This window comes from Loxodonta africana, chromosome 22 (genome assembly GCF_030014295.1).
Source record: "Loxodonta africana isolate mLoxAfr1 chromosome 22, mLoxAfr1.hap2, whole genome shotgun sequence".
Lineage (NCBI taxonomy): Eukaryota > Metazoa > Chordata > Mammalia > Proboscidea > Elephantidae > Loxodonta > Loxodonta africana.
This window is the reverse complement of record NC_087363.1, coordinates 20,333,821-20,355,231: the sequence shown is the minus strand read 5'-3', so window position 1 is coordinate 20,355,231 and position 21,411 is coordinate 20,333,821. Positions and strand designations below refer to the sequence as shown.

The following is a 21,411-nucleotide window of genomic DNA, read 5'->3' as shown; positions in this document are numbered from 1 at the left end:
TGTCTCTTGTGCTCCCTGACAGGGCAGACATCGATTGTGGCCGGGCACCAACTTGTTCTTCTGGTCTCAGGATATTGTAGGTCTCTGGTTCAAGTGGCCCTTTCTGTCTCTTGGGTTCTTAGTTGTCGTGTGACCTTGGTGTTCTTCCTTTGCCTTTGCTCCCGGTGGGTTGAGACCAATTAATGTATTTTAGATTCGGTCTCCTTTTATATAACACGTTACATTTTCCTTTTTGCATCCTCTACTGGGAGCCCCAAGCCCTCCTTATCCCAAAAGGAGCAGTAATTCGTATTTACCAAGGCCTCAATCCACAGGAGATAGACCAGATGCTTTACATACACAATCAGTGACCCCTATGGCTCTGCAAAGAGGTGATATGATACCCAACATGCAGCAGAGAAAGCAGGCAACTCACTTGACCAAATTGACATAGCTAGCAAGTAGCAGAGCCAGGAAAAGAACTCACGTCAGCCCAACTCCAAAAACTAAGTTTCCAGGAGCCTCTGGGTGGTGCGAACAGTTAATGTACTTGACTGCTAAGTGAAAGGTTGGAGGTTGTGAGTCCACCATGAGGACCCTGGGAAGAAAGGCCTGGTGATCTGTATCTGAAAATCAGCCACTGAAAACCCTATGGAATACAGTTCTACTCTTAGACACACGGGGTTGCTGTGAGCCAGAGCTGACTCAACGGCAATTGGTTTGGTATAATTTGGCTCTTTCTCCCGTACCTTTCTTAACCTTTGTGAACCTCATGTTTAACTTAATGCTTCCACTTATTTCAGTACAAATAACTTAAAAAAAAAAAAAAAAATCCAATCATTCACTCACTCAATATTTATTGAGCACCTAGTCTGCGGAGAAGCAGTAAGCGTGGGATTAAGAGCACAGATCTGGAGTCAAGAATACCTAGATTCAAATCCTAACTCTTCTCCTTAATAGTCTGTGACTTGCGCAAGTTACTTAACTTCTTCAGTTTTCCTACCTATAAAATGGAGTAACAGTGCTATCTACTTATGGAGCTGTGGGAATTAGCCGATAAACAGAAAGCTCTCAGAACAGTGCTGGGCACGTAGCAAGCCTCTGTGAGTGTCAGCTGCTGCTACCACCATGGGGAATATAGAAGGGGAAACAGAAGGAGTCTCTATTCTCACTGAGCTTATACTCTAACATCTGCTGTAGGTGACTTTTATTTCAAGATACCCTAAAACTATTTTGAAAGCATTAAACTGCAAAGCTTTTATTACCAAATGTAGCTTTCACACTTAGAAATGTCCATGACCAGTGCTTTTTTAATTTTTGTCTAAGAGCAAGATTAACTATGTCACAGAGAATTTTGTTTTGCTCTCTACAGAAAAAATGGAAAAGGGACACTAAGCTGCCTTCTGCAAAGCGACAAGCATTAACACTCTGCTAATTTGTGGATATTATATTGCTAATGGAAACCCTGGTGATGAAGTGGTTAAGAGCTAAGGCTGCTAACCAAAAGGTCAGCAGTTCGAATCCATCAGGTGCTCCCTGGAAACAATATGGGGCTGTGAGTCAGAACTGACTCGATGGCAATGGGTTTTTTTTTTTTTTTTAACATTGCTAATAACCCCTTATAAAGACATCTGCTTCTCTGTTTTCTAAAAGTCTCTAAAAATAGCATAGGCCAATCTGCCCTAAACCATATATGGTCACCATCATACCTGTATCCTCTGGGCAATGGTCTTCAGATCTATAGGCTCCTTAATTATTGCATAATAGTCTGGATATTGCTGGAAGACAAAAACCCAGGCATGTGCAGTAAGTGAAAGTATAATGAGAAGACAACCAAGCACACTGACTATCTGTTACTCATACAATCAGTTGGGCAGCTTTGTGAGATTCAAGGCTAAAGACACAGTACAGCATATTGTTACATATGAAGCAAAAACAATTTGATTTTAACAACTTTCCTAAAATACTCAACAGCATGTCGTAGGAGTTTACCTTTTGTATTTATTATTATACAACCAACACACTACAATTGAATGTTTTTAAAAATCGTAAATTCACAGAAGTGTACAATTTTCAGTTTAAGGTCAAGACATCTATGCCTGGAAGTGAAGCAGAGAAATGCTCTTCACGGGCGTGTTATAAGCTTCTTTAAATTCTCCAGTCTAAATAACATAATTATATCCTTTCCTTAAAATAATTCTTCAGAATCTAGAAGTCAGGTTGTAAGATTTGTAAGCTACATGCTTAACTTAATGCTTCTACTTACTTCAGGCAAAGTAACTTTTTTAAAAAAACAAAATGCGTTTTAAATGAAATTACATTACAGAAACAAAGCAAAATTATACCAAATTTCAGATTTCTTATCAAATATTGGCCTGTCACAAGAAAGAAAGCCAAGCAAGTCAAAGGAATGTCCTTGTAAGACCTCACAATGCTAAAGCGCATTCCGTGCCTTGAGGTTTTCCCACAGGTTTTACTCTTTAGAGGAAATAACTGAAGTCAACCAAAAATCAAAAGTTGATCTGCTCGGGTGAGAGAGGTGTCAGCGGGAGTCAGACTGTGTCCGCCAGTCTCTTCCAACTTGTTTGTTCAAACCCTACTGGAGCCTGAGCAACAATAAAAGGCAGAAGGCCGCAGCTTTGCCTCGGTTACTGGGCTGAGGGGATGACCTCAATGATGCAGCACCTCATCTGATGCCTCAGCTTTCCCTTCTCTATTTTCCTCACCCCAATCCTTTAGTGGGATCAAACGCCTTTCCTGCCCCTTCTGCACTGGACCAATTCCACCTCTGAGAAACAGTTTAGAAGACAAATTGTGGTAGGGCCACCCAGCTTGGGGTACACAGTAAGTGGAGCTGTGGGTCCTGCTCAGCCAGCTACTACCTGGGAACAACTTAAAAAGGAAAGATAAAAACTGCCCTCTCCCTCCAGGTCTCAGTCTTTGTCGTCGGAGGGACCAACGAGGAGAACCTGCCTTCCCCAACCGCCTCCTGCTACATGGTGTCCCAGAAGGCCCTCCTGGCATGGGGGAACCAGAAACAAGGTTTTCTTGTGCCAAATCACCCTTGGTGGCTTCATTACTACTGATTATCTCCTGTAGAGCAAGAATAAAAGTCCTGAGTAAAGATTGTTCTCTTGTAATTTTGCATCATATGACCAACATAATCATTATGTATCTCTAATCAGACACACACTCAGGAGAACTGCAGTTGTATGCTTTATGTCTAATGTCATACCTGTCCTACAACTAGTCAAGACACACCTTAAAATAACCAGTCTGGTCAATGACTGATGGGGAAAGCTGCATGCCACTCATCATTAACAAGCACTTCTTGTACATTTATTACAAATTAGGTACTCTTCTGCTCCGATAAGGTCCATGCTGGGGCCCAATTACATGGCAGGGACACAAAGGTAAACATGGCAAGGTTCCTGTCCTCCAAAAATTCAGGGGCTAGGGAAGGAGGCAGACAGAAAAATAAATGATCACAATGGGGTTAAGTGCTATAGTAGAGTACTTCAGAAAGTATAACATTGTCTAGAAACGTAAGAATGCTGAGGTCACTGAAGTTTTTGTAGTTCTATTAGCTAAAGTGACTCAAACCTATAGCCATGTTACCTGCCTCTTGCGTGTGAAGCCGTAAGGGATCCTGACAGTTTTAAAAGGTCTCACTTATCTTAAAAACCCCTTCCTTATTGGAGCAGAAGAGTACCTAATCTTTTATAAATAAAAGATTTAGTATAGATGCTTATTTTATCATTTAAGAGTTACCAATCAAAAAAACAAAAACACAAATTAAAAAAAAAAGCCCACACCCTCTTGGCCAAGTAAAGGAAAGAACACATCCTTTGTGCTTGCTGCTGAGGTCACAAGGAAGATCTCTTGGTTACCTTCAAAGAGCTAATGCAAACTGTGAAGTGCTAAAAAAAAGTCAAACACTTTTCCTCACCTGTCTTTAATCATACCACTTACCACTTTAGAAGGCAGTTTCTGAAAAAGTTCACTAATAAGATGTCCTGATGGATTTGTGGCTACAACTATGGCTTCAAGAAGCTGCTCCAGGATCTCCTTCAAGTAACTTGGAGATGACTTGGGGGGAGGGAGAGAGAAGGGAAGAGAAAAAAGTACTTGGTGAGAGAAATCCAAAAATAAAAGCTGAATATTAAATAGTTACTAAAATTGTAAAGCTAATTCAAAATAATGAAAAAGCATCAGTCACAAGAAGAGCCGGAGAAAGCATGTTCCAAGCAGAGGACAACAACTGCAAAGTTCCAGAGGCAGAAACACACTTGGCATGTTTTAGGAATAGTGACCAGTTCAATCTACAAAAATATTCCTAACTAAAGTGATTACACTGTATTTTAATTACAATACTGCCTACCCTTCCTTATGTGATGTCTCAATCTAGTAATACTGGACCAGCCCTTGACAATATGAAGATTATCTTTAAAAGTGAGCCACAAATGTGCATCAGTGTTAAAGGAATTCATGAAAACCTCCAACAATGGCACTCACTGTCCAGGTTGTCCCAGGATCCCTGGGAAGTGGAGTGAGACTCTAGCTGCATGCCTACTTACTCTTCTAGTTCCCAATACAACTATACAGGAAGCCCAGCTGCTCACAGCAGCCCTGAGAAAACCACCACATCCCAGACAGCCCACCCACCACAGGTTTCGGCTGCATGCTTACTCCATCAGTCACTGCCCCTTGATTGTCTTGCCCATCTTCATCATCATCTTCATCGTCTGCTTCTCCTTTCTGAACAAATTCATTTCTTGTTCGAAGGTACAAATCCCAGAGCTTGCAAGCAGCTTTATATTCAGGAGAATCTGGCTATACATAGGCAAATAGGAAAAACATGTTAGTTCAGTAGTTTTATTGTTATCAACTGTCACTACTTTCAAAGCATCCTATTCCAGCAGAGGTGTGTATTCTAAAACTAAGAAAATTCATTTATAAATTTAACTATCCTTATGGTTGAAGGAAAGAAGCCCTGGTGCTACAGTGGTTAAGCAACTGGCTGCTAACTGAGAGGTCGGCACTTTGAACCTACCAGCTGCTCTGTGGGAGGAAAGACCTGGCAACCTGCACCTATAAAGATAACAGCCTTTTAGGAAACCCTATGGGACACTTCTACTCTGTCCTACAGGATTGCTTTGAGTTGGAATTGACTCAATGGCATACAACAACAACAATTAAAGGATTCATGGGCCTCAATCCCCCTTCTGTAGAAACTAAGCCTGTTTTAAAAGCATTCTGAAATTAAATTATTTTACTTATTTATGCCTTATCTCATACAAAAAGACTTGAGGCAGAAGGTAAATGGTTTGCTTAACACACACCCACTGCCACTGAGTTGATGCCCACTCATAGCGACCCTACAGGACATAGCAAAACTGCCCCATAGGGTTTCCAAGGACTGCCTGGTGTATTTGAACTGCTGAACTTTTGGTTAGCAGCTATAGTTCTTAACTACTACACCACCGGGGTTTCCAAATGGTTGGCTAAGTTTAAGCTAATTATAAAGACAACTTAAAGACTAAAAGTTTATAGAAGCTAATAATGATTGTTCTGATATTATTTCCATTTTTTAACTATTTAATGTTTATGTGAAGATTTCTGTTTCTGAAATACAGTGGGTATGAACTCTGACTAAATCTTTCCATTGAAAGCAATGTTTGATGTAACGTTAAAAAAAAAAAAACTTTTTAAAATGCATCCATTTGTTGCCACTGAGGAGGAAGGAATGTTCATAATGCAAAAATGGAGTGAAAGTAGAAGCCCTGATGACCAAACAAAACCCTGCAGCCAACGTTCACCTTGAGCGCATTTGCAAGACAAGATAAACCTATGCTTCAGTTTCAAGTCTCCTGGAGGCTTTAATTGTTAGGGAACACAATTCCCAAATTATATAAATAAAAAGACATCCATATCTAGACATATTACAGTATAACTGTAAAATACAAAAGACAAGATACTAATGGCAGCCAATTAGACTGACAGATGACTTCTCAACAGCAATTAAAAAAATGAAGAAAAATGTAGTCAATTTGTGAACAAGATTAAACACTGACTGCATAAAACAATAGTATTGTTTTATGAATTAAAAAGTTGCCACAATAGAACTAAAATACACAACACTAGCAGCACAAATAAAGGCTGATCAGGGTGGAATTTTTCTAATGACTTTGTATTGTTTAGAAGACACTGATTAACTTTCAACTTTGATAAGTTAATTATGCACATTAAAACTTCTTAGAGAAGCTTTAAAGGATATTAATAGCTCTTACAACTTCCAAATTAGTAGAGAGAATAAGAGGGATTAAAAAAAAAAAAATTCCAAAAGGAGACAAAGAGAAAAACAACATAAAAAAGTGAGACCAGTAGAAAATAAAAATTCAGATGGTAGGAATATATCCAAAGATAATGGTAATTACTCAAACTGTAAGGAGACGACATGCCCCAGTTAAAAGGTAAAAATTACCAATCAGATTAATAGAAATTCATGTATACGCTGTTTACAAGAGATACACCAGCATTAAAAAGATACGAAAAGAACATGGAGGAACCTGGAAGGCATTATGCTGAGTGAAATTAGTCAGTTGCAAAAGGACAAATATTGTATAAGACCACTATTAGAAGAACTAGAGAAAGTTTAAACTAGGAAGCAAACATTCTTTTGTGGTTACGAGAGTGGGGAAGAAGGGAGGGCGGAAAAGGGGCATTCACCAATTAGATAGTAAGTAAGAACTACTTTAGGTGGAGGGAAAGACAGCACACAATACAGGGAAGGTCAGCACAATTGGACTAAACCAAAAGCAAAGAAGTTTCCTGAATAAACTGAATGCTTCAAAGGTCAGTGTAGCAGGGGCAGGGGCCTGGGGACCATGGTTTCAGGGGATATCCAAGTCAATTGGCATAATAAAACCTATTAAGAAAACATTCTGCATCCCACTTTGAAGAGCGGTACCTGGGGTCTTAAACGCTAGCAAGCAGCCATCTAAGGTGCATCAATCGGTCTCAACCCACCTAGCTCAAAGGAGAATGAAGAACACCAAGGACACAAGGCAATTATGAGCCCAAGAGACAGAAAGGGCCACATGAACTAGAGACTACAGCATCCTGAGAATAGAAGAACTAGATGGTACCCGGCTACAACCGATGACTGCCCTGACAGGGAACACAACAGAGAACCCCTGAGGGAGCAGGAGAGCAGTGGGATGCAGACCCCAAATTCTCATAAGACCAGACTTAATGGTCTGACTGAGACTAGAAGGACCCTGGTGGTCATGGCCCCCAGACCTTCTGTTGGCCCAGGACAGGAACCATTCCTGAAGCCAACTCTTCAGACATGGATTGGACTGGACAATGGGTTGGAGAGGGATGCTGGTGAGGAGTGAGCTTCTTGGATCAGGTGGACACTTGAGACTATGTTGGCATCTCCTGCCTGGAGGGAAGATGAGAGGGTGGAGGGGGTTAGAGCCTGGCGAAAAGGACACGAAAACAGAGTGGAGGGAGAGAGCGGGCTGTCTCATTAGGTGGAGAGTAATTGGGAGTGTGTAGCAAGGTGTATATGAGTTTTTGTGTGAGAGACTGACTTGATTTGTAAACTTTCACTTAAAGCACAATAAAAATTATAAAAAAAAAGATATGAAAAGGTTGAAAGGAAAAAAACAGGGAAGAAAGCTAAGGTAAACACCAAAATAAAGCTCGTATGGCTGTTGCAACATCAGACAAAATAGTAGACTTTAAGACAGAAGACATTACTAGTGATAAAGAGGGAGGATACATAATGCTAAAAACTTCAATTTACTAGGACGATATAACAATTCAAATTAGTATGCTCCTATTTACATAGTCTCAAAATACATACAACAGATTTATAAGGAGAAACAAACTTATCATCAGAGATTTTAAAATACCTCATCCAGTAAGTGGGTAGTTCATACAGGTAAATCAGTAAGGATATGAAAGGTATCAGTACCACAATTAACAAGCTTGATCTAACAGACACATGTAGAGCAATGTACTCAACTAATGACACTCTTGTTACATTGACAAAATTCATAGTAGCATTATTCACAACAGGCAAAAAGTGGAAACAACCTAGATGTCCATCAACCAGTGAATGCATAAACAAAATGCAGTATAACCATAAAATGGAATATTACTTAGCCGTAAAAATGAACAAAGTACTGATTTTGCTACAACAGGAATAAACCTTGAAAATACTATGCTCAGAGAAAGAAGCCAGACCTAAAAGGTCACATATTGCACGATTTCATTTATACAGAATGTTCAGAATAAACAAATCCATAGACAGAAAGTAGCCTGTGGTTGCCAGAGGCTAAGAAGGGGACAATGGGGAGTGCCACGTAACGGGTATGGGGTTTCTTTCTAGGGTGATAAAAATATTCTGGAATTAGATAGCGGTGATGGTTGTACAACTTTTTGAATATACTTTAAAAACCACTGAGTTGTATACTTTAAAATGGTATGTCAATTACACATATGGTATACAATGTATCTGAAGAATCTTTATGAAGAAAAATTTAAAGCTTTACTATAAAATACATTAGAGAAGATTTAAATAGATGAAGTCTTACCAAATTCATAGATCAAAAGCAATTATCATAATTACATCAATTCTCCCCAATATGATCTATAAAGTCAATTCCAACAGTTTCTTTTAATGTGTGTGTGTGTGCTTGCTGAACTTAAGACAATAATTCTAAAATGTGTAAGGGAAGGCAAAGGGCCAAGAATAGTCAACATGCTTTCCTCACCAGAGAAAAAAATGATAAAGCCATAGCACTTAGAAATATATTGGCCCAATAACAGATAAAACTAGCCAGTGGAACAGAGTAAAAGGCCCAGAAACAGACTCATGCATACCTGGAGACAATGACAGCACTGACAGTGTGACAGATAAGGAAAGGATGGCCATGTCAAGGTGTGCGTTACATCTACAGGAAAAAAACAGACCTATACCTCACAGAAGAGCCAAAATCAATGCCAGCTGCACTGAAGACTTACATGTAAAAAACAAAACTACTGGAAGAAATTACAAGAGAAGAAAATCTTTATGAACTTTGGGCAAGAGGGATTTCTGAAACAACACAGAAAATATGATAACCCACAAAGTAAAAAGAATGATAAATTTGATTATATATTAAAATTTAAAAAATGGCTGTTGTTCAAAAGACACCAAAAAAAAAAAAGTGTGAAAAGACAATCACACAGTGGGAGAAGACATTGGCGACATACATAACCAAAAAGGGTCAGTATCTAGACCAAAACTCGTTACAGTCGAGTCGATTTGGACTCAACAGCGACCTTACAGGACACAGGAGAACTGCCTCAAGAGGGTTTCCAAGGAGCGGCTGGTAGATTCGACCCGCCCATTTTTTTGATTAACAGCTGAGCTCTTAACCACTGAGCCACCAGGGCTCCTTAGTATCTAGAATACATAAAAATTTCTAGAAATACATAAAATGACGAACAACCCAAGAGAAAAAATAGAGAAAAGACGTAAGCAGACACCTCATAGAAGGAGTACGTAAGAATGGCTCATGATCACATGAGTGTTCCGCCTCTTTACTAACAAAAGAAATGCAAACTCAAATTACAGTTAGGTACCACTACTCACCCACAAGACTGGTAAACATTAAAAAGCCAGACAGTATCGAATTTCGGTGAGGATGTGGAGACCTTCCAGATTGGATGCTTTCTTACCTTATAATAGGCCTTTGCATTGTTAAAAAGCAGCTGGAAGTCAGCAGTCAGCAGGTTAACATCATCATACTCTTCCATTTTTAGTTTCTGCTGGATTTTCATCAAGTCAATGGGTTGAGAAACCACTTCATAATAATCTGGTTGATTTCTGTTATAATTTAAATATACATATTTGTAGACGGCATTAATCTAAAGCTATACAGTATTTCAAAACTATCTGGGATAGTGTCCAATATTCCAAGTTACTGAGCAGATTACAATCTGCCACCAGACTCACTCCCGTTATTAGGAACAATATGGAGTAACAAAAGCAAATGGATCTGTTTCCTTTTCAAAATACGTATTAATGATATAAAAACCTAAATTACTATCTGTGATGGTCTTTCATATGATAAATATTTAAAGCTAAGAGCATCACCTCTAAAACCATGTCACTGATATGATGCAAATGAAGATGGTATTCAAGAGTGGCTGAAAACAGATTCATGTTTCAAACCTCTGAATAAACTTACAGAATGACAGTCAGAACTTTTTTCTGCTGAGAACTATCAAGTGCCTATTATCTATACAGCTTTAATATCAATTATTAAAGTTACACAGGAGAAAGAGGAGATCCCTGGCTTCAAAGAGCTTACCAAAGATAAAAGACGTACGACACACTCAAACCGGACCAAACTGTTAAACCAATCAACCACAAAAATCAGGACAGTGGTTATTTCTTGGACAGCGGGCAGGGGGATAGTGAAGGGCACACAGGAAAATTCAAAGGTAGTTAACAACGGTTTCTCAAGCCAGGTTTTGAGTTCATGGATGTTTATTATTATTCTTTCCAGCTTTTTTAACTGGGCTTCCATGAGACAAGTAAACCCTCTGAAAAATTATCTGAGCGACTATTTTCTCAATTCTTTCATTGGGGTTGGTAGTTAGCGCCACTCCAGATGCGTAAGAAACAAGTTATCACATACAAATAAAGCCTTGGCCATCAAGGCTTTATTCTTTCCTAGAACCTTAGTGGAGAAGAGCTACAACATACATGGTATTTCTTTTGGCATGTATGCTATATTTAGATTATTTTTACTTTTTATTTTGATATAAAAGCTATAAGAACAGTATCTTTAAATTACGCAAAAGCCCATTCCTCAACAAACTTCCAACTTACTCAATTTTTAATTTTACCAGCATCAACTCATGGATTTCTATTTGATTCAAAAAAATCATTACTATACTTACTTTGATGCTCAAAATGGGCCCCCCCCCCCCCATATTTGGCCAGTAGGAGTCCTTTCAAGCCGGCTTCTATGTCCTTAACATATTCCCATCATACTTTGAGCTCTTATTTTCTGGCACCATTTCATACTTTGCCTGATATAGCCTTGAAACCAGCTATTTCCCAAGGAACTCCAGTTCCTTTTAGTGGTGAATGGTATTCAAAAATAAGATTTGGGTGTTAGATGTGTTCATTGCTACTGGGGTGTTGCCGCTCCCAGGCTGTCTCAGTGGACAAACAACAACAACAAAAAAAACAAACCCAGTGCAATCGAGTCAATTCCGACTCACAGAGCTAGAAAACATACATATTACATCTGCATTTATTTCTATCTATCTACATATTGGAAACCATGAATTCACACAAATATCTCTAATTCCAATCCAACAACACAGCATTCATTCTAGTTTCCTCTCTCTCCCTATTTGAAGCTCCCTTCTCAGATAGCGAGTCTCTCAGTGGAGCAAATGGTTAATGTGCTCGGCTGCTGTCATGGATTGAATTATGCTCCCCCCAAAATAAGTGTATCAACTTGGCTGGGCCATGATTCCTAGTATTTTGTGGTTGTCCTCCATTTTGTGACTGTAATTTTTTGTTAAAGAGGGTCAGGGTGGGGTTACCTTTACTTGGGTCACCTCCCTGATCCAATGTACAGGGAGTTTCCCTGGGGTGTGGCCTGCACCACCTTTTATCTTACAAGAGATAAAAGAAAAGGGAAGTAAGCAGAGAGTGGGGGACCTCATACCACCAAGAAAGCAGCACTGGGAGCAGAGCGTGCCCTTTGGACCCGGGGTCCCTGTGCAGAGAAACTCCTAGTCCAGGGGAAGATTGATGTAAAGACCGACAGAGAGAGAAAGTCTTCCCCTGGAGCTGACACCATGAATTGGGACTTCTAGCCTGTGAGAAAATAAATTTCTCTTCGTTAAAGCAATCCACTTATCGTATTTCTGTTACAGCAGCACTAGGTGACTAAGACAGTTGCTAACCAAAAAACTGGAGGTTCGAGTCTGCCTAGAGGCACATCAGGAGGCCTGGCAATCTACTTCCAAAAAATCAGCCATTGAAAACCCTGTGGAGCAAAGTTTTACCGTGACACATATAGGGTTGCCATGAATTGTAATCAACCTGATGGCAACTTGTTTGGTGTTCCTGGGTGGTGCAGATGGTTAACGCATTTGGCTGCTACCCAAAATGCTGGAGGTTTGAGTCTACCCAGAAGCGCCTCAGAAGAAAGGCTGGGTGATCTACTTCCAAAAAACTAGCCATCGAAAACCCTACGGAGGACAGTTCAACTCTGATGGGGTTGCCATGAGTCAGAATCAACTTGACAGCAACCTTTTTTTTCCCTCAGATAGTTAGAAGCCTGGCTCTCACATAACCAATCTCTTGATGCTGTCCTACTTCTACCATGTGATGCCCTTCTCAGCCCACTGAGCTGCTGCCCCCTGTACCAAGCCACCACCTCTTGAGATATAAAGAGAGAGGTGAGCAGAGAGACAGAGGGACCTCATACCACCAAGAAAACAGTGCTGGGAGCAGAGCGCGTCTTTTGGACCCAGGGTTCCTGCACAGAGAAGCTGCTAGTCCAGGGGAAGGCTGATGAGAAGGCCGACAAAGAGAGAAAGCCTTCCCCTGGAGCTGATGCCCTGAATTTGGACTTCTAGCCTACTTTACTGTGAGGAAATAAACTTCTCTTTGTTAAAGCCATCCACTTGTAGTATTTAGTATTTCTGTTAATAGAAGCACTAGATGACTAAGACAGCCTACTAGGAAGACCAGTTAATACAACTATTATTCATATTTATGTACCAAACACTAAGGCCAAAGATGAAGAAATTGAAGATTTTTACCAACTTCTGCAGTCTGAAATTGATCAAACATACATTCAAGATGCACTGATAATTACTAGTGATAGGAATGCAAAAGCTGGAAACAAAGAAGGATCAGTAGTTGGAGGACATGGCCTTGGAGACAGAAACGATGCCAGAGATCACATGATGGGATTCTGCAAGACCAACAACTTATTCACCGCAAATACCTTTTTTCAACAACATAAATGGTGACTACACGTGCGGACCTGGTTAGATGAAATGCACAGGAATCAAATCGACTGTATCTGTGGAAACAGATGATGGAGAAGCTCAATATCACCAGTCAGAATAACGCCAGGGGTCAAACGCGGAACAGACCACCAACAGCTCATATGCAAGTTCGACTAGAAGAAAATTAAATCCACAAGAGCCTAAGTATGACCTTGAATATATCCCACCTGAATTTAGAGACCACCTCAAAAATATATTTGATGCACTAAACTCATGACAGAAGATGAGTTGTGGGATGACAGGAAGGACATCATACATGAAAAAAGCAAAAGGTCATTAAAAAGACAGCAAAGAAAGAAAAGACCAAAATGGACATCGGAACAAACTCTAAAACTTGCTCTTGAACATGGAGAGCTAAAGCAGATGGATGAAAAGATGAATTAAAAGAGCTGAACAGACTTCAAGGGGCGGCTCGAGAAGACAAAGTAAAGCATCGTAACGAAAAGTGCAAAGACCTGGAGTTAGAAAACCAAAAGGAAAGAACGTACTCGGCATTTCTCTGGCTGAAAGAGCTGAAGAAAAAATTCAAGCCTCAAATTGCAATACTGAAGGATTCTAGAAAGAAAATATTAAACGACACAGAAAACATCAAAGTAAGATAGAAAGAATCCACAGAGTCACTGTACCAAAAAGAACTGGTCAACGTCTGACAGTACTGAAGGAAGAAATTCAAGCTGCACTGAAGGTACTGGTGAAAAACAATGATCCAGGAATTATGGAACACTGGCTGAGACGTTTCAACAAATGGACACAACGTTTGAAGCACTCACTTTTCTATGCCAAGAAATTTGGAAGACAGCTACCTGGTCAACTGACTGGAAAAGATCCTTATTTGTCCCCATTCCAAAGAAAGGTAATTCAACAGAATGTGGAAGTGACTGAACAACGTCATTAATACCACATCCTGGTAAAATTTTTCTGAAGACAATTCAAAAACAGTTGCAGCAGTACACTGAAAGGGAACTGCCAGGAAGTCTAGCCAGATTCAGAAGTGGACGTGGAACAAAGAATATTAGTTATCTAGTGCTGCTGTAACAGGAATACAAGTGGATGGCTTTAACAAAGAGAAATTTATTTTCTCACAGTCTAAAACTTGTTAAACCATTGCCATCGAGTTAATTCCAACTCATAGTGACTCTATGGGACAAAGCAGAACTGCCCCATAAGGTTTCCAAAGAGCACCTGGTAGATTCAAACTGTCAACATTTTGGTTAGCAGCTCTTAACCACTACATCACCAGGGTTTTCTCTCACAGTCGAGTAGGCTATAAGTCCAAATTCAGGGCGTGAGCTCCAGGGGATGGCCTTGTCTCTCTGTTGGCTCTGGAAGAAGGTCCTTCTCATCAACCTTTCCCCGGACTGGGAGATTCTCCGAACGGGAACCCCAGGTCCAAAGAACGCACTCTGCTCCCAGCCCCATTTTCTTGGTGGTATAAGGTCCACTGTCACTCTGCTCGCTTCTTTTGTATCTCAAAACAGACTCGCTGAAAACAATCCAATCTTGTAGATTGAGTCTTGCCTCCTTAACATAACTGCCACCTATCCCACTCCATGAACATCATAGAGGTAGGATTTATAACACATTAGGAAAATCACATCAGATGACAAAAATAGTGGACCATCACACAATACTGGGAATCATGGCCTAGTCAAATTGATATACATATTTTTTGAGAACACAATTCAATCCATGACATTCTACCCTTTGGCCCCACAAAATTCACGTCTTTGCCACATGTAAAACTTATTCACCCTATCATATCATAGCAAGAGTCCTAAATCAACTCCAAGCCCAAACTCCAAAAATTCCTCTTCAACTGTGAAATTCAAAATACAAGTTATCTGCTTCCAAAGTACAATGGTGGAACAAGCACAAGCTAGACATTTCCATTACAAATGGGAAAAACTAGATGGAAAGAAGGGGTAACAGGCACTAAGCAAGTCCACAGAAACTATTACATTAGCCCTCAAGGCTTGAAAATAATCCTCTGTTCTCTGAGACCATTTATACAATGGCCCTGCCCTCCAGACTCTAGCTATTGGCCACACTTTCTGGATTCTGAGTGGAGGCCCCTGGGCTTTCAGCTTCAGCTCCGCCTTCCAGGCCCACTGGAACAGCAACTCCGTTCTGTGGGCTTTAGGCACACCATTGTTCTAGTTCATCTGAGTGGTGACTCCCCCTTAGAAACACCAGAGCCCATGTCTCTACCCTTTGAAACCCCAGAGGTCGTGGCCATACCTTTTGAGACTGAGGTAGCTCGGCTTCCTGTACTCCTTGTCCCTTCAGCTTCTGCTTCCTGGTTCCTTTTCCTCTTGGCCCCTCGGGCCCCTCCACCCTCATCTGCCCTGCTGGGGCAAGTGTTCCAAAACTCTGTAGCAATTCCAGTAAGTGTCCAGAGGCACCCCACTCCACCAGGAAGCCTGTGCAAAGGCACTCAGCTCTCTTGCTCCACAGGTCAGCTCCAGTGGTATCTGGCACTGGTCTCCTGGTTCTACTGCTGCTGCTTCTCACCATCTGTGCCATCTCCAATGTTAATAGTTCTCCTCACTTCCTTCTGAGCCCTCTATCCATTTGCAGTTTCAAAACTGCTTCCACATTTTAGGAAACCCTGGTGGCATAGTGGTTAAGAGTTTGGCTGCTAACCAAAAGGTCTGGCAGTTCGAATCCACCAGCCAATCCTGTCTGAGAGTCGTTTTTTTTTTTTGGCAGTATATCATTCTATTATTTAGTTTAAAGTCTCAAACATCTTGCTTACTAGAGATACTTGTGGAAGAATAGCAGTAAATTCAAAGGAAAACGCCATCTCAATAATAATGATGGGAGTATTGTCTATTTGGCAGACATACAAAGTAGGACAGAAGACAGAAAGAAACAATGTGGTGAGCTGGGTGGTAAAACAATAAATGGCGAGCTGTTTCCTCTCGAATGTCTTGACTAAATTCTCTTGTGAGGAAGGGGGATGTTTCTTGGTTTGCATACAAATAGGCATCTGATTGTGGGAACAGAGGGAAAAACTTTAGTAAGGTATTTCCTCAGAAAGGACAGCAGGGATCCAAGCCTTTTTTGTGTCAGGTGCTATTGAGTCGATTTTGACTGATAGCGATCCCATTTGATAGAGCAGAACTGCTCCATAAGGTTTTCCAGGCTGCAATCTTCATGGAACCAGACCTGTCTTCCGAGAAGCCCCTGGGTGGGTTTGAACCGTCAACACATTTCTGTTAGCGGCTAGGCGTTTAACGATTTGTGCCACCAGGATCTAAATTTGTGTCAGTCCGGATGATCCAGGCCACAGAATGCTGACAATGCTCTGTCCTACAGGATCACTACGAATCGGAATCGACTTGACAGTAATGGGTTTGGTGTTTTTGGGTAAAGCAGCACCCTATTTTCTTGGTGCCCAATTCTGCTAAGTCATTTTGTGCTGCTATAATAGAAATACCGTAAGTGGATAGCTTTAACAAAAAGTTTATTTTCTCACAGTCTAGTAAGCTGTAAGTCCAAATTCAGGGTATCAGCTCCAGGGGAGCTGTCAGCTCTGGAGTAAGGTCCTTCTCATCCATCTTCCCCTAGACTAGCAGCTTCTCTGCACAGGAACTCTGGGTCCAAAGGATATGCTCTGTTCCTGATGCTATTTTCTTGGTGGTATGAGGTCCCCCGTCTCTCTGTTCCCTTCTCTCCTTTGTATCTCAAAAGAGATTGGCTCAAGACACAATCCAATCTTGTAAATTGAGTCCTGCCTCGTTAATGTAACTGCTACCTATCCCACCCCATTAACATCACAGACGTAGGATTTACAACACATAGGAGAATCACATCAGGTGAAAAAATGGTAGACAATCACACAATACTGGGAACCATGGCTTAGTCAAATTCATACACATATTTTTGGGGGACACAATTCAATCCATGACAGACACCACTGCTGATGTCAGATGGACCCTGGCTGAAAGCAGAGAGTACTTAAACATACAGAAAAGCATGAAAAAGTAAAAATCACCCCATCTTCAAGATTAACAGCACTATTAGTATTTTATCAGCATTTTTTCAGACTTCTCTCCATGAACACAAGTACACATATAAATAAAAATTTAACATATACAAAATTGTGCAGTCCATGTTCTTTCATAATAGTTTTGCTTTTTGAACAATAGGTGAGGGCACCCTGACATCATAATGGCTACAAAATAGCCAAAGCAAAACTAAGAGTTTTAACCAGGGAAGTGTTAGGATGAGAAAACATCAGGTCTCCCGTGTAGAGCCTGCTGGCTCCTACCAAACCCAGTCTTCCTTCTTTCCAGGATGACGGCATTCTCAGCTGCTGCGTGGCTAATAAGGACCATATTCTCCAGTTCTGCTGCAGCTAGGTATGGCTAACCCAAGAGCTGAAGTGTGCCATGTCCAGGTCATGCCCGTTAACTTCTGTTGCCTACTTGATGGAAGGCGGGTGTGGTGGGCCATCTCAGACCACGCAGTCAAGGGTGATACCCCAAGGGCACTACAATAAAGAGACAGTACCTGGCCTCTTCACAGGACTTTTACATAAAAGAGATTTCCTCTAGTTGCAGTCACTGTAAATTTAGATGCCTCTGTTGTTGTTACGGGCCCTCAAGTCGGTTCAACTCACAGTTACTCCATGTACAACAGAACGAAACACTGCCCCACCATGCACCACTCTCATAATTGTTGCTATGTTTGAGCCCACTGTTGCAGCTGCTGTGTCAAGCCTTCTCTTTGACTGTCTTCCTCTTTTTCACTGACCCTCTATTTTACAAAGTATGATATCCTTCTCCAGGGACTGGTCGCTCCTCATGACATGTCCGAAGTAAGCAAAACGAAGTCTCACTATCCACTTCAAAGGAGGATTCTGGCTGTATTTCTTCCAAGACAGATTTGTTCGTTCTTCTGGAAGTCCATGGTATACTTAATATTCTTTGCCAACACTGTACTTCAGAGGTATCAATTCTTCTTCGGTCTTCCTTATTCATTGCTCAGCTTTTGCATGCATATAAGGCAATTGAAATCACCACAGCTTGGGTCTGGTACACCTAAGTCTTTAAAGTGACATCGTTGCTTTTGAATGCTTTAAAGAAGTTTTTTGCAATATATATGCCCAATGTAACATATCATTTGATTTGCTGATTGCTGCTTCCATGGGCGTTGATTGTGGATATAAGTAAAATATGTCTGCTATGGTTAAGGTAGTTTGTCAACTTGGCTGGGCCAAGATTCTCAGTGGTTTGGCAGTTATGTAATGATGTAGTTATCCTCCATTTTGCCATATAATGTAATCACCCCCATGATGTAATCTGATGAGATCAACCAATCAGTTGACTGGGGAGTTTCCTTGAGCTTGTGGCCTGCATCCAATATACGTGGATGTTCTGGCATAGCTTGCTGGCTTTTACTCGCTCTGGATTGTGCATCCAATTTCTCATCGTCTGACCTGTGGTTCTTGAGACTTCAGCTAACAGTCTGCCATACTGCCTGGCAATCTGGGGATTTGTTGGCCTTGCCCACCTGTGAGCCAGCAGCCTGCCATCTGATATGCCCATCTTGCGTATGTCAGCCCCTGCAGCTACATGAGTTAAGAAAAGCCTCTAGCCTGATGCCTGACCCACAGGCTTGGGACTTGCCGGCCTCTACAACTGTGTGAGCCATTTCCTTGAGATAAATTTCTCTGTATCTATAAATACACCTCTCTGGTTTTGCTTCTCTAGAGAATTCAGTCTGACAGGTGTCTTAGTACAAGCAACCTAATACACTAACGAGAACAAAATCTCAAAAAAAGACTCATAAAGTGTGTGGCTTAAACAATACTATTTCCTATAAACAGTTGAGAAAACATATGTATTCCACTCAGGAAGGGTAGAGGTAAACTCAGGAACCTGGGGAAGGCGGCAGTGCTCAGAAGGTACCGTAGTGCTCCAGCACCCAAGGCCTGTCCCCTCTGCCCCTCAGCACCGGCCTGCTGGTGGAGAACAGGCAGCAGAGGGTCAGTGACCTGTTGTACAGTACAGCATAGGTACAGTAGGAGGTCTGTGTACTCCTGAATGCTGCTGCTGTTGCTGCTCCTCTATACAACACACTGGGGGAAGAGTAGAGGCTTTGGTGTCAGAAAGACCTGAGTCTAAATTCTGGTTCTCTTTTAGCAGTTCTGAGAACCTATACAAGTTCTCACCTGTAAACTGTGAAAATAATATTTCTTAGATTTAAACAAGATATGTCTGGAAATTGCTTGGCATGCTGTCTAGCACGTGGTAAAAGATAAATATGGGCTTTTATCGTCACATGCTAACTAAATGAAGTATCTTTTAGAAGGCTGCTATTGATAAGTCAATTCGTATCTGGAGACAGTTATTTCATTTTAAAAAGATCCCCTCTTTTTTGTCCATGACTAATTTGCAGGGCTCTCCTAATTCAGGATGGTGACATCACATCTTTGGTGGCTGTGCTCTCTTGAGGTGAGAAGTTTGTGTTTAGCTCAACCTGGAGCTTGTGAGCTACCTACTCTGGCATCACTAATCATGAAAGGACCTAAATCTTTAATTCACTCGTTGTACTGGTTTCCCACTGCTGCTGTAACAAATTATGACAAACTTACTGGCTTAAGACAACACAACTTAGCTTAGTTTGTGAAATGAGTCTCACTGGGCTACAACCAAGGTGTTGGCAGGGCTGCATTCCCTCTCGACGCTCTAAGGGAGAATCCGTTTCCCTGCCTTTTCCAGTTTCTGGAGGTTCCCTGCATTCCTTGGCTTCCTCCATCTTCAAAGCCAGCAGCATAGCATCCTGAGATCTGACTTTCTTTTACCTCCCTCTTCCCCACTTAAGGACCCCTGCGATTATACTGGGCCCACCTAGGTCATCCAGGATAATCTACCCAGCTACAGGTCATCTGATTAGCAACTTTAATTCCCTCTTGCCATGCAATCTAACACAGTCACAGGTTCTATGGATCAGGGAACATGGACATATTTGGGATCGGTATTCTGCCTGCCACACTCATGCATGTTTTTAGAACAAATGACCTCATATGCCAGGGTTTTGAAGGGAATAGTGATATTATTTTGACAGTGAGAAAGGAAGGATGCTGTAGTCAGGGGGAATGCAGCCTCCATAAGCAGGTGTGCAAGGTACATATGGGGTCAGCAATTTGCTTTACTTGGTTGGAATGCAAAGCTAAGCCCGACAGTAAGAGGAAAAAAGTTAGAAAGCAAGGTGATAACAGTCACTGTGGCAGAGTTTGAAAAATTGATCCCTCTTAACTATGACTATTACAACTTTATTGCTATCTTAAAGGCCATAAATAATTTTTCAAAATATGCTTCACTACATCTTGGCAACAAAGGCTAAAATCTGGACCCCATAATTATTTAAGCCACTCCTTCCAAAGGAAAACTCAATTACCAAACACTTGAAGCATGGACCCTGGCCCAAATCCCTCCAGGGCACGGATGCTTCCAACTCACCTTCGTTTTGGTGCCCTAATGAAGAGCTCACAGAGGAGCCGGCCCTGCTCATCCTTATAGTCGCGGATGGTGTTGTAGAGTTCATGGCACACAGCAATCTATACACAGGAATAGGAGAAAACCACCACAAAAGTGAACAGAAAGCCGGGACAGGCATAAGGATTATCTACTACTTTTCAGTAAAAACATACCCGTAAAAGGCAAGTAGAAAAAACAAAAGATGAATTTCAAAAGAAACTTTATAATACATAGGAACCCACGTCTGAAATACACTGACATCTCTTTTATTTAAAATAATCTAATTGATTAAATTTGGGGGTACCTTTCATCAAATTTTTGTGATTGGTGATTTTTTTTTCTTTTTAAATCTTTTAAACTAATCAGCTTCTATTACTCTCTTGCTTAAAATCATTTGATAGAAGGACTACAATGAAAATAAAACTGAAGCCCCTAACAGTGCCTACAAAGGCCCTACATACTCTGGCTGGGTGGACCATGCAGTTTCTTCCTATAATCATGAGATCCCAAACCTGTTTCTGATCCACCCCCTCAGCACTGGTCCCCTCTGCCTGGACCTCTTCTCCAGGGCTCTGCAGGGTTGGTGCCTTGTCACCACAGAGAAGCCTTTCCTGAAGACACTACCAAAATAGCTCTAAACACCCAAACCTGTCTTCTTAGCATTTATCACTAGCTAGAAATACGGTTAATGCATTTGTTCTCTTGTTTACATTCTGCTTCCCCTACACTAGAACCTAAGCTCCACGTGAAGAATTAACTTGTCTAACACATGGGTATATTCTAACTACTGGTGGGTTTATTGTAACTACTAGAACAGTGCTTGGCACATGACAGGCACACA

General features: G+C 41.1%; 1 protein-coding gene across 31 annotated transcripts in view; it reads right to left on the bottom strand.

Moving 5' to 3' along the window:
- PBRM1 (polybromo 1) overlaps positions 1-21,411 on the bottom strand; it is a 125,737-nt gene that overhangs the window by 98,617 nt on the left and 5,709 nt on the right. For all 31 annotated transcript variants that reach the window (XR_010318972.1, XR_010318973.1, XR_010318974.1 and 28 more), the window contains 5 exons: positions 20,553-20,650; positions 9,715-9,862; positions 4,669-4,812; positions 3,952-4,068; positions 1,689-1,757 (listed from right to left, as the gene is read on the bottom strand). Coding sequence is in view for 28 of the 31 variants with exons in the window: in XM_064274414.1 (XP_064130484.1) it covers positions 1,689-1,757; positions 3,952-4,068; positions 4,669-4,812; positions 9,715-9,862; positions 20,553-20,650 (576 nt within the window). In the remaining 3 variants the exon portion in view is untranslated. The remainder of the gene's footprint in view (positions 1-1,688; positions 1,758-3,951; positions 4,069-4,668; positions 4,813-9,714; positions 9,863-20,552; positions 20,651-21,411) is intronic.